We start from the raw sequence: 13,626 nt of genomic DNA, 5'->3' as shown, positions 1-13,626 counted from the left end.
TAAAGAGGAGGTTTCACCATGTTGGCCAGGCTGGTCTTGAACTCCTGACCTCAAATGACCCACCTGCCTTGGCCTTTCAAAGTGTTGGGATTACAGGCGCGAGCCACCACGCCCAGCCGGTGTTTTTCTCTTTCCTAGAGGCAGGATCTCACTCTGCGCCCAGCCTAGAGTGCAGTGGCACGATCTCAGCTCACTGTAACATTGAACTCCCCAGCTAAGGCGATTCTCCTGCCTCAGCCTCCAGAGTAGCTGGGATCACAGGTGTGTGCCACCACACCTGGCTAATTTTTTTTTTTTTTTTTTTTTGTAGAGATGGTGTCTTGCTATGTTGCCCAGTCTGGCAACACGGGATCCTCCCGCCTCGGCCTCCCAAAGCGCCACACGTGAGCCACCGTACCCAGCCTATATTGCTTTATATTTCTTAAATTTGGCTTTGTGGTGGGCGGGGAGGTCTGTTTCCTTTTTCTTTTCTTTTTTTTTTTTTTTTTTTTTAAGATAGAGTCTTGCTGTGTTGCCCAGGCTGGAGCGCAGTGGCACAGTCTCGACTCACTGCAACCCGATCGCGCGCGCCACCATGCCCGGCTAATTTTTGTATTTTTAGGAGAGAAGGGGTTTCACCACGTTGGCCAGGCTGGTCTCGAACTCCTGACCTAGTGATCCGCCTGCCTCGGCCTGCCAACGTGCTGGGATTACAGGCGTGAGCCACCGCGCCCGGCCTCGCCTGAGTCCTACTTTGATTCCCGGCAGTCCTTCCGCAGCAGCTCCGTGGAATCGGCCCAAGACTGTCGCTGCACGCGGTGGGACAGACAGGAGGCAGCTCTTCAACCGCCGCTGACCGCACAGAGATGCGTCCGCATCCCCAGCGGAGCCGGACTCGCCACTGGACCCCCAGGTCAGTGTGGGCGCGACCACCCGCCGCGTTACGAAAGCGCTCCCGCCGGGCGGGTCTCCAGCGGCGGCCGGGCGAGTCGTCTCCCGTGGGAGCGGGTGCGTGCGTGCTAGCGGGCGAGCGAGCGTGCGTGCGTGCGTGCGTGGTGCGTGGTCCGTGCGTGGTGCGTGCGGCGGAAATCCCGCCTCCCGGCTCCCGCGGTTGGCCTTGGCCGCAGCCCGTGGGTTCCAAGCAGGAAGATGAGCGGGGCTGCAGGAAGCGGGGATCGGGAGCAGCGGCGAAGGGCTCCTCTTCCCCATTGGCTGCGCCCGCGGAGCAGCCTCGCTGCGATTGGCCGTACGCGGGGGGCGGCAGTCCCGCGTCGGCCCGCCCCTCGGGCCGCTAGAGGCGCCGGGATCGCGGGCGCCGGCTGAGCCAGCGGCGGCCGGGAGGCTGTCTCCGCACGCCGGCGGGGCGAGGCGCCCGGGCCCTGCGCGTCAGGTCCTGCTCGGGGGCAGCGGGTCGGCCGGCGGCGGGGGAGGCGCGGGCGCGGGCGCGGGCGGGGGCGCGGGGCGGGCGGGCGGCCGGGCGGCCGAGCCGGAGGGGCGGGCGTGGGCGCGGCGGCCGCACCGGGGCCTGCGCGGACCGCCCGCGGCGCAGCTCTTGGTGCTGGTGGCCGCGGGTGTTTCCGCAGGCGATCCTCCGGTCGTTTGTTGCACTCCCCCGCCCTGCTGTGGGGCACAGCGCAGATGCGTGGCGCTGTCACTTGTCGTGACACCGAGGGGCTGCCTGTCGTGTTCCTTCTGGATGTGAGGGCAGGGGGATGACATGGTGATTCGGCCTCCCGTGACCGTCCGCTCTCAAGGTCTCGCCGGCGTGGTGCAGAGCCCGGCGCGCCCCGCCTGCCTTGGAGGGAGGCTTTCCTTGGCCTCCCTCCCTCCCCTCCCGCAGCTCTTCACTTTTCTGTTCTTTTTTTTTTTTTTTTTTTCCCCCTGCATTAAACCTTTCCGGAGTGTCTTTGTAAAATAACAGAAAGCGTTAGGTCTTCAACATTTATGTTTACTTGCAGGGCTGAGAACTGGGAGGAAGCTGGAGAAAAGATGTCTTCTGAGCCTTTCTGTTTGGCTGCCCAGGCTCGCCTTGACTCCAAATGGTTGAAAACAGATATACAGGTGGGGTTTGACATGTCTGTTTCTTGATCTGTTTCTGCTTCCTTATTTAAATTTCTGGTTTAAGGCTTTTTAAACTTTTTTAAGGCTTTTTTTTAGGGTATGTAAGGGGCAGTCAGTTGTATCTTGCTATATTAGAGGAGCAGGTTTATTTCCTGTAACTTAAAATGTAACAGTCTTTATAGCTGTTTTTGTAGATTGTGCTTGGCTGCCTTTTAATTAGTTCTTTGCAAGCGCACAAAACTTGAGATCTGTTAATAGTTGGGCATTTTTTTTTTCCTGTTTATTATTACTGGTTAAGAAATCTGCCACACCCCTAACCGTATGATGGTGACTGTCGTTTGTTACTGATAGTTGTTGAGCCGTTTAGTTAACTGTGGAGGGGAACGTTGGAGAAGTAAGTTGCAGTAATTATGGCCTATAGAAACTCACTCGTTTTATCAGGTCTTGTGTTTGTGTTTCTGGAGAGACGAGTTAGTTCAGTTGAGCTGTTTGTTTTGTATTTGTGACTCCTTGTTAAGAGGAGTGCTTGGATTTTCACGTCAAGAACATGAGGAAACAATATTGGTAGATAATTGCAAGCTTGTGAGGACGTTATCAAATAAATAGTAGCAGTAATATTTCATTAGACAATTCTTTACCTCTAAGCTACTTTTATTTGGAAATGGCTTGGAAAAACTACTTTTGCAACTCCTTATCAGGAGCAAAAAGAAGTGTTTGAAGTATTTTGTGTGTGTATATTTTTCTCCTCCCTGAGGTTAACCATTTTAGGTATTTCTCAAGTAATCTGCCTTTTATAACACAATCTTACATAGTACATGACTGTTCATCAAAAATTATGTAGGCTATAAGCAGTAGTTGATCATAGATGCTTACACTGAAGTGTTATTGCCCCTGCCCTGTTTTTTCCTTTTCTCTTTTTTTGAGACAGAGGCTCGCTGTGTCACCAGGTTGGAGTGCAGTGGTGCCATCGCGGCTCACTGCAACCTCTGCCTCCTGGGTTCAAGCAGTTCTCCTGTCTCAGCGTCCCAAGTAGCTGGGACTACAGGTGTGTGCCACCATGGCTAATTTTTTGTATTTTTAATACAGATGGCGTTTCACAGTGTTGGCCAGGATGGTCTTGATCTCTTGATGTTGTGATCTGCCCACCTCGGCCTCCAAAAGTGCTGGAATTACAGGTGTGAGCCACTGTGCCCGGCCTTCTTTTTCTTTTTAAACAGGTGTTGAGCGTTGTTAGATATTAAAGTCTGGTGTTTGGAACTATGATGTGGGGCCAGGCACCATGGCTCATGCCTGTAATCCCAGCACTTTGGGAGGCCAAGTCGGGTGGATCATGAGGTCAGGAGTTGGAGATCAGCCTGACCAACATGGTGAAACCCCATCTCTCCTAAAAATACAAAACTAGCCAGGCGTGGTGGTGCATACCTGTAATCCCAGCTACTCAGGAGGCTGAGGCGGGAGAATCACTGGAACCCAGGAGGCAGAGGTTGCAGTGAGCTGAGATGATGCTGTTGCACTTCAGCCTGGGCAATGAGAGCAAAACTTTGTTTCAAAGAAAAGAAAAAAGAAGCTTGTTGTGGATGATGGGATTGTTATGCAGGAGTTGATGTTAAGTAAGACGGCACAGAGAATGGGGTCAAGAATTGGTATAGTTACTCTTTGTTTCTCTTTAAACATTTCCTTTTATTTAGCTATAATGGCGTTTTTTTCTTTGTCATGTTAAGTGGGTAGGAGAGGTGAGAGATGAGTAATTTTGTATTTCTGAAATCTTGAGATTCAGGCAAACTTGTTTAAAAAAATTTTTTTTTTTTTTGACATGGAGTCTTGCTCTGCCGCCAGACTGGAGTTCAGTGGCACGATCTTGGCTCGTTGCAACCTCCGCCTCCCAGGTTCAAGCTATTCTCTTGCCTCAGCCTCCTGAGGAGCTGCGATTACTGGCACATGCTACCATGCCTAGTTAATTTTTGTATTTTTAGTAGAGAGAGTTTCACCGTGTTGGCTAGGATGGTCTCAATCTCTTGACCTTGTGATCCGCCTGCCTTGGCCTCCCGAAATGCTGGAATTATAGGCGTGAGCCACTGTGCCCTGCCTGTTTTAATTGTTTTTATATTAGTGTTTATGTATTTTGAGAAACTTATTGGAGTAGAGGACTTTACCTAATGAAGCTTTTTTCTTAGTTTAATAACTGCTAAACATGAGTTCTAGTGTCTTGATCTAAAAGCAGTTTAATGCTGAATTGAGTTCCTATGATGAGTTAGGCAGATAAACACACAGTGAAGCAGCATTTATGTCTTAGAGGGCCTGTTGTTTTCCTTGACCCTTCTTACACATTTGCAATATGATTAGAAAGTTGTGGGGTTTTTTCTTTTGTTTGTTTGTTTGTTTTGAGACGGAGTCTTTGTCGTCCAGGCCGGAGTGCATTGGTGCAATCTTGGCTCACTGCAACTTCCACCTCCTGGTTTCAAGCGATTCTCCCACCTCAGCCTCCCGAGTAGCTGGCATTACAAGTATGTGCCACCATGCCCTACTAATTTTTATATTTTTAATAGAGATGCAGTTTCAGCATGTTGGCCAGGCTGGTCTTCGGACCTCAAAGTGATCTGCCCGCCTTGGCCTCCCTAATTTTCTAAACTCTTCCTAGGGGTAAGGGAAATGACTAGGGTTTGGATAGTGTGCACTAGAGGAAAAGTGTGTTACAGGTATAAGGAGAATGAAAAAGTGATTGCTAACCTGTGTTTTATATGTCTCCAGCATTGCTTGTTAAATGCGAGGAATGAATGTTGTTGTTTTACCCCAAGGAATGAGACATGGTTTGCCCCTTTGGAGAGCTTCTTTTCAGACAGGAATTGCAGATGGAAACCTTGTGCTCACAGGTTTTACCCTTATCTTGTGGAGGATGACTCTTCCACCTGGAGTGGGAAGCACTCCACTATTTCAGACTTTTGTATTGGAAATGGAGTTGACACCTGGTTAATGAATAATACATGGGGTAGAAAGATGTTTCTTAGCCATAGGATTGATCAGATCTGTTTTCTACAGCTAGTTTTGTTTGAAATGCCCTTGAAAGTTTTAGTAACTTTAGAAAGGAAGAGTTTTGGAGTGTGAAAACTTTTATTGCTTATGTATTACAGAGAGCACTGATAATCAGCTTTTTGATTATCGACATTATTTGGATGCATCAGGCCTAGGAACCTACATTCAGCAACCTCTAATGGAGGGTTCATTTTATGCCAGGCATATGTATCTGGTTTTTACGTATAAACAGTTTAATTGTTCAACACTCTTTTCTGCTGGTGTGTGGAGTTATTGAATCTCTGTATTTTCCTTCATGACCCTTGTGAAGAGCAATCAATTATAGCGCTAAGAGATGTTAGCCACATCACTTTTTATTTTTACAGTAAAAGTACTTCTAATCCGACGTGTTTGGTAGTTTTTTAGCAAGCCAAAAAGTCAGTTAAGCAAAGGAACTATAAAAAACAGTATTTGATACCTTAAAGGCTTTTTATTCTTGAAACATATGCTTGTTTGGCAGTCTTGTTGTAAGGTAAAAGGGCAGGTCTTTGAGCATGGGTCCAGAATGGAGATATCTTAAAGTGGTACCTGAAATTAGAGATGCGTGAAGCAGTTTTGTTTTTAAACATTTTATTTTGCAATAATAATAGACTCTCAGGAAGTTGTAAAGAAAGTAGACAGGTCGTTGTACATGTACCCGTACTACCCCAGTGGTTACATCTTGGGGATGTATGTAACTTACACATGTAACTATGATACAGTATAAAAACCCAGGTACAATATGTGTGCATAGTGCTGTGCCACTCTCTCCTCGTTCTGTAAATATAACCACTACCACAAGTACTATGCAGAACTGTTTCATCACTATGAACATCTTTCTCCTGCTTTTTCTCTTCTGCCACTGTCTCTAACTCCTGGCAACTACTCATCTGTTCCCCATCTCTATAATTTTGTTATCGTGAGATTACCATATGATAGGTGAGCTTCGGAAATGAGTTTGTTTACTCAGCATATTGCCCTCAGGTCCATCAAGGTTGTTTGTTGAGTACATCAGTAGCTAAACTGGGACCGTTTGTCTCTTCATCTAAGCAATTAAAAATGAATAAGCATAAATGTAAGCTTTTAGAGTTAACCTTATTGAATGTAAATATTGTCACTTCATGTTTAGAAATACCAGGAGATGGGCTGGGAGCAGTGGCTCACTCCTATAATCCCAGCACTTTGGGAGGCCAAGGAGGGTGGATCACCTGAGATCAGGCGTTCGAGACCAGCCTGGCCAACATGGTGAAACTCTGTCTCTACTAAAAATGCAAAAATTAGCTGGGCATAGTAGCGTGCACCTGTATTCCCAGCTACTTGGGAGGCTGAGGCAGGAGAATCGCTTGAACCTGGGAGGCGGAGGTTGCAGTGAACCCAGATCACACCACTGCACTCCAGCCTGGGCGACAGAGCGAGACTCTGCCTCAGGGAAAAAAAAGAAAATGAAAAAGAGGGATACTAAATAAGGCAGCTTAGGGTCAGTGCACTGTGGAGGTGTGTGTAGAATCCTGGGCCTCCAGAGCAGGGCATCACCTGTTCTCTCCTAGAGCTCAGTTCCTTCTGTGCTGTGTCATTTGCACTCTCCACCCCCAGTATTTAGAGTCCCTGTTTCTCTCCTCTGCCATAGTATTTTGAGAAACTTTTCAAGACTTGGTTCAAAATCTCTATCTAGCAAACGTCTCCACATTTTCAAATTAGGGTAAAATTGTAATGGTTTCTTGTGATGACTTGCATGTCTGTAGAATTGGTGGCATTGCTCCTTTTTTAATTCATGATTTTGGTTATTTTGCATCTTCTCTATGTGTTGGATCAATGTCAGGTTTTTATAAATTTTATTAGTCTTTGTTATTTGATTAATTAATTAATTAATTTTAAAAAATTGAGACATGGTTTCAACATGTTGGCAGGGCTGGTCTCGAACTCCTGACCTCCGGTGATCCGCCTGCCTCGGCCTCCCAAAGTGCTGGGATTACAGGCGTGAGCCACCACGCCCGGCTGATTAATTTATTTTTATACAGGGTCTTGTTCTGTCACCTGTTCTGGAGAGCAGAGGTGCAATCATAGCTCACGGCAGCCTGAAACTCCTGGGCACAAGTGATTCTCCTGTCTCAGCCTCCCGAGTAGCTGGGACTACAGGCACCCACCACCACACCTGGCTAATAATTTTTGTATTTTTAGTAGAGACGGGATTTCACCATGTTGACCAGGATGATCTCAATCTCCTGACCTCGTGATCTGTCTGCCTCGGCCTCCCAAAGTGTTGGGATTATAGGTGTGAGCCACCGTGTCCAGCCTATTTTTAAAGTTTTTTTCTAGAGACAGGGTCTGTCTTTGTTACCCAGCCTAGTCTAGAGCTGCATTCAAGTGATCTTCTTGCCTTGGCCTCCCAAAGTGCTGTGTGAGCCACTGCGCCTCGCCTGGTGTCTTAAGGAACTAACTTTTAACTTTGGTTCTTGGAAAAGGCTGGTTACTAAAAAAAAGGAAAAGGGTTTACCATAGGATTTTGATGACTTTTTTTTTTTTTTTTTTGGCCAAAGATCCACCAGCAAAGTTGCCTTTCTTAGCATGCTGTTTATTTTTTTGCTTTTGCTTTTGTTTTTGTTTTTTGAGATAGAGTAGTCTTACACTGTTGGCCCGGCTGGAGTACAGTGGCACTATCTAGCTTACTGCAACTTCCACCTCCTGGGTTCAACCCATTCTCGTGGCTTATCTTCCCCAGTGGCTGGAATTACAGGCGTGTACCACAACACCGAGCTAAGTTTTTGTATTTTTAGTAGAGACAGGTTTTACCATGTTGCTCAGGCTGGTCTTCAACTCCTGAGCTCAGACAATTCACCCACCTTGGCCTCGCAAAGTGCTGGGATTACAGAAGTGAGCCACTGTGTCCAGCAGATGACAATTCTTTATGAAGAAGAAAATTGAGTAACCTATTTAAGGCAATCAAGAAAAGAAAATGTGAGTCAAGCATCTTTTGTTCTAGCAAAACCGATTTGTCAGATGAAAAAGACACAGACTTATCAATGAGCCATAACTTAGGGAGTATTGTTCTTATGAGCCCTTCCTCAGAAATTGAGTAGAGAAAGATCTTTGGATAACTGGGCAGCTGTAGATTAACCTACAACTGATGGTGGGCATGACACAGTTACCGTAAAACGTAGACTACATGAACGTTAAAGGAGAGAGCATAGAATTGCTGTATGCTTAGAGGTAGATTATGGTTGAACCGTTATGCAGTGTTTAATCTGTTAATCTCATCCATCACAATTTCACTTTTGTATTTTCATTTCCAGAGATTACATTTGGATTCTTTTTGTTTCGTCTGTTTCAATCCTTACCGCATTCATAATATCCTTCTATTAGCACAGGGAGCATTTCTTTTTTTTTTCTTTTTTTCTTTTTTTTTTTTTTTTTTTTTTTTTTTTTTTTTTTTTTTTTTTTTTTTTGAGAGAGTCTCACTCTGTTGCCCAGGCTGGAGTGCAGTGGCATGATCTTAGCTCACTGCAACCTCTGCCTCCTGGGTTCAAGCAATTCCCTGCCTCAGCCTCCTGAGTAGCTGAGGTTACAGTCACACGCCACCATACCTGGCTAACTTTTGTATTTTTAGTAGAGACAGGGTGTCACCATCTTTGCCAGGCTGGTCTTGAACTCCTGACCTCGTGATTCACCTGCCTCGGCCTCCCAAAGTGGTGGGATTACAGGCGTGAGCCACCGCTCCCGGCCAGCATAGGGAGCATTTCCGTAAGAGAGCTTTTAATGTCCTTGTCTGTGAATACTGTAATCTCTTATCACTTGTAGATTCATCTCTGTTGATTGATTCTGTCATTTCTGTTGATTGATTGCCCCGCTTATGGGGGCATGCCTGCATGCCTGCTAATTTTTGATTGAAAGCTAGACATTATAAATTTTATGTTCCGTGAAGGATTTTTTTTCTTTAAGAACCTTAGTTTTTTTGTTCTGCCATGTCTCTAAGTTACTTGGGGTCAGTTTGATCTCTTTGAAGCTTGATTCTAAGGTTTGTTAGGGCTGATCCACACAGCCTTTACTCTGGGGCCAATTTATCCATACCACTAAGGCGATATGCTTCTTAGGACTCCACCTGATGCTTGGTGTATTAGAAGGTCTCTCTGTCCTTGTTTGTGGAAATGCAGGCTTTTCCCAGGCTGTGTGCATCGTGGTGATACTGCATATTCCTTTCTAGTGCGTCTTTTCTCAGCTTTCCATACTTTTCTTAGCCTATGCCCAGAGCAGTACACAAAGACTCAAGGGGCCCCTCCACTCATCTCCAGAGCTTGCTGTATTCTCGCCGTTTGGCCTACGTATAGCTGATCTGTCTCCTGAACACAGCAAGACCTTTGGGCTCTATTTGGGTTCCCCTTTCCTGGGCTGCAGCTTGGAAGCTGCTTCTGGGCAGTGTTTCCCTACTCTCAGGGATCCCAGCTCTGGGCTGTCTGTTGTCCAGTTTTTGGTAACAGTTTTTTGGTAAATTCTGTCTGGTTTTCTAGTTGATTATAGCAAGGAAGTAATTTCTACAGAATTAATCCTTCATAGGCAGAGGAAGTATGGGCCTTCCCACTCTGTTTTTAATACAATCCATTGAGTTTTAAATTTTACTAGTGTGTTTTTCTGTTCCAGAATTTCCATTTTTTTAAGAATATCAACTTTATTGAGGTAGAATTATATTAAACATATCCCTTTAAAATGTTCAGTTTGAAGTGTTTGACAGTTTCTTTAACTGCCACTTTAGGTACTTGGTTCTGGTTTCAACTTCTGTGTTGAAATTGTCAGTATGATCTTTTAATTGCTTGAATATATAAAGGTATTTATTTATTTATTTATTTAATTTATTTTTTTTGAGACGGAGTTTCACTCATGTTACCCAGGCTGGAGTGCAATGGCGCGATCTCGGCTTACTGCAACCTCCGCCTCCTGGGTTCAGGCAGTTCTCCTGCCTCAGCCTCCTGAGTAGCTGGGATTACAGGCATGTGCCACCATGCCCAGCTAATTTTTTGTATTTTTAGTAGAGACGGGGTTTCACCATGTTGACCAGGATGGTCTCGATCTCTTGACCTCGTGATCCACCCGCCTCGGCCTCCCAAAGTGCTGGGATTACAGGCTTGATCCACCGCGCCTGGCCTATTTATTTATTTTTGAGACGGAATTTAGCTCTTGTTACCCAGGCTGGAGTGCAGTGGCACGATCTTGGCTCACTGCAACTTCCGCCTCTTGGGTTCAATTGATTGTCTTGTCTCAGCCTCCCGAGTAGCTAGAATTACAGGCATGCGCCACCACGCCTGGCTAATTTTGTATATTTAATAGAGACAGGGTTTCTCCATGTTGGTCAGGCTGGTCTCAAACTCCCGACCTCAGGTGATCTACCCACCTGGGCCTCCTAAAGTGCTGGGATTACAGGCATGAGCCACCGCGCCCGTCAAAGGTAGTTATTATAAAAGTGTGTTTACAAACCTTGCCTGACCCCTTAGATTCCTTAACTGCATATCTCTGTCCCTCTTGGTTGACTCATACCTGTGGGCTGTGATGTCACACAGCAGAGCTGGATTATGGCTTCCTGACCAAGGAGCCAATGTCACAGCCTGGAATGGGGGGCGAGCGTGGGTGTTAATTCCCCGTAGTATGAACGTTCACCACTTCGCAAGAAGAGGTGAGGGAAGTGAGTGTTTTAATTCCTCCCCCCTTTTTTCCTCCTTGGACTACTTTGTGGTGTGGTTTCTTCTTGCAAACTTTCTGGAAACGCCGTATATGCCTAGCAATGTGCTGACCGAACAATTGTTTGTATTTGCAACTCATTGAGAAGAGGTGGCACTAACATAGGGGTCAGCACATTTTTTTCTGTAAAGCACCAGATAGTAAATGTTTATGTGGGCCGTACGTGCTCTTTTATAACTGCTCACCCTGGCCGTTATGTGAGAGGAGCCACCAAACGAGTGTGTGACTATATTCCAGGAAAACTTGTGGATACCAAAATTTGAATATCATATAATTTTCATGTGTTGGCATGTGATTTTTTTTTTCCCTGAGAGGCAGTCTTGCCCTGTTGCCCAGGCTCAAGTGCAGTGATGTGATCTTAGCTCACTGCAGCCTCTGCCTCGTGGGTTTAAGCAATTCTGCCTCAGCCTCTGGAGTAGCTGCAATTGCAAGCACACACCACCATGCCCGGCTAATTTTGTGTGTGTGTGTTTTTAGCAGAGACAGGGTTTCACTATGTTGGCCAGGCAGATCTGGAACTCCTAACCTCATGATCTGCCTGCTTCGGCGTCCTAATGTGCTGGGATTATAGGCACGAGCCATTGTGTCTTTTGATTATTTTTCAACCATTGAAAAATATAAAATCACTCTTTTAAAATATATGTTTTTCTTTTTTTTAGGAAATGAAATGGGCAGAGTAGGCTAAAATCAGGCTTAGCTGACTGTGTAGTCACATACCGCATATCGTTGCTTCACTGCTTTCCGTTCTCACTTCCCATGTCCCTCATCCCGTTGCCCCAAGCTGGCATCTGCTGAGCAGAGTGTCAGCATTTCAGTTCATTCCTCAGGCTCTTCTTTCATGACAAAAGCCTGTGTGTACTTCTGTTTTCAGCATCTGCTCTTGGTCTATTCTATCGATTTCTATTTAAAAAAATTTTTTCGGTGATGTGGTCTTGTATCTTTGTCATTATTATTTTTGTTTGAGTTCCAGATACTGTATATGCAATACTGTAGCAATAAATTGAGGCTCTGGGTAACAATATCTTCCTCCAGAGAGGATGCTCTAGGCAATCCTAGGTCACTGCAATCCACTTGGAAATTGAGAGGGTGCGAAACTGGGCTGGTCTCCTGTGAAGGCTTGTCTACTTCTAACTCACCTGTGCTTCTGGTGTGTGGCCCTTTGAGGCTCCAGCTCAGAGCATGATGTCTGCCACGCCTCCTCCTGTCTGAGGGATTGGGAGTCTCTCAGAAGCTCTTCTCTGCTTCTCAGTCTCATCCCTACTTTCTTGGGTTCTCTGTGCCTCTTTCTTCCTCTTGTGGGACTTAGGCTGTAGGAAGACCTCACTCCTTGCTGCTTCTCTGATGTCTTCAGACAGACGTACTTAATGTTCCTGTCTGACTTTTCTAATTGTTCTAGGAACCTATTTTTAAAACTTTTTTATATGTTATCCTACATTCTGCAGGTGTTTAGTGGTTTTCTGTAGTTTAAGAAAAGCCATATACCGTTACTTATCTGCAAATGTTTAAACAGATTACCTTTTTTAAAAAGTCAAATTGTAAGGAAATGAAAAAGAAACATTTCTAACCTATATGTTAATCAGACATTCATTTGTTGTATTATTCTGTTTTGGATTGTATTGCCTGACTCCATAGTTCTGAAGTCATTTTAATAGTGCCTTAATGGTTTGCTTGCCCAGTGATGTATTAAAGTATTGGTGGCCTACACACGGGAGCTTGAAGGCTTGCCCTGGTTGCCTTACTGCAGGTATGGGTGCATGTTATGACGTTGGTGGGAAGTGAATAAGCCTTGGAGTTAGGCCTCTTCCCAAATCCCACCCCTCGCAGTCTCAGTGTTGTGTGGCCTTTGGTCAAGTAATTGAACTTCTGAGCTTCATTTTACTGATTTACAAAAAGTGGGCCTGTTACTGCCTCTCTTGCTGGGGTCTTTGGACGATGAAAATGCCTTTACTTGTCATGTCATTTCAGAGGTGTAAGATAGGAATGTGAGACCAAATTGGAAAAGGATTCTCAGCCAAATAATTACTAATTAGACACATCTGTGATCTGAACCAAAAAAAGTCAAAAGTTGAAAACCTACTGGGCACGTTTAGGTAGGTCAGCTACTAATGAAAACAAGCTAATTAGAGACAGTTGTTCAAATAACTACTCTCACTTTACAAATTGAAAATCCTGTTCTTCTTCTTCTCCTTTTTTTTTTTTTCAGGAATAGGGTCTGTGTCACCCAGGCTGGAGTGCTGTAGTGTGATCAGAGCTCACTGTAACCTTAAATTCCTGGGCTCAGATGATTCTTCTGCCCTAGCCTCCTGAGTAGCTGGGGTTACAGGCACCTGCCATTCACTTGGCTAATTTTTACATGTTTTGTAGAGACACGGTCTCACCATGCTGCCCAGGCTGATCTTGAACTCTTGACCTCAAGCAGTCCGTCTGCCTTGGCCTCCTAAAGCTCCGGGATTCCAGCATGAGCCACCTCACCCTGCCTGCAGTCCTCGTTCTTATCAGTGCCACAGCTGTCTTCCGGTTGTTCCTAGGCTGCTGCTTCCTCAGTCTGGATCCTGTGTTCTCTGTGATCTGGAGAGCTCTTCTCCTGGGCCTCACTTCTGCCAGTCCACAGTCTAACTCTTTGGAGACCTCTTCCAGTGAGGCTTGCTTTAGTGCCTTAGTGATGTTCCTCCGTTCTCTGAATTTTTTAAGATGCCCAAGGCCGGGCGCGGTGGCTCAAGCCTGTAATCCCAGCACTTTGGGAGGCCGAGGCGGGTGGATCACGAGGTCAAGAGATCGAGACCATCCTGGTCAACATGGTGAAACCCCGTCTCT

At 45.8% G+C, this 13,626-nt stretch overlaps 1 protein-coding gene across 1 annotated transcript in view; it reads left to right on the top strand.

Moving 5' to 3' along the window:
- Nucleotides 1–1,190: 1,190 nt before the first annotated feature.
- Nucleotides 1,191–13,626, top strand: part of HERC2 (HECT and RLD domain containing E3 ubiquitin protein ligase 2) — a 211,465-nt gene continuing 199,029 nt past the window's right edge. Inside the window, exons 1-2 of the mRNA XM_017508492.2 lie at nucleotides 1,191–1,369; nucleotides 1,938–2,040. Of these exons, the coding sequence (XP_017363981.1) occupies nucleotides 1,969–2,040 (72 nt within the window). The 5' untranslated portion in view covers nucleotides 1,191–1,369; nucleotides 1,938–1,968. The remainder of the gene's footprint in view (nucleotides 1,370–1,937; nucleotides 2,041–13,626) is intronic.

This window comes from Cebus imitator, unplaced genomic scaffold (assembly GCF_001604975.1).
Source record: "Cebus imitator isolate Cc_AM_T3 unplaced genomic scaffold, Cebus_imitator-1.0 Scaffold392, whole genome shotgun sequence".
In the NCBI taxonomy this organism is placed as follows: Eukaryota; Metazoa; Chordata; class Mammalia; order Primates; family Cebidae; genus Cebus; species Cebus imitator.
The sequence above is the reverse complement of the archived record's forward strand: the minus strand, read 5'-3'. Positions and strand labels throughout refer to the sequence as shown.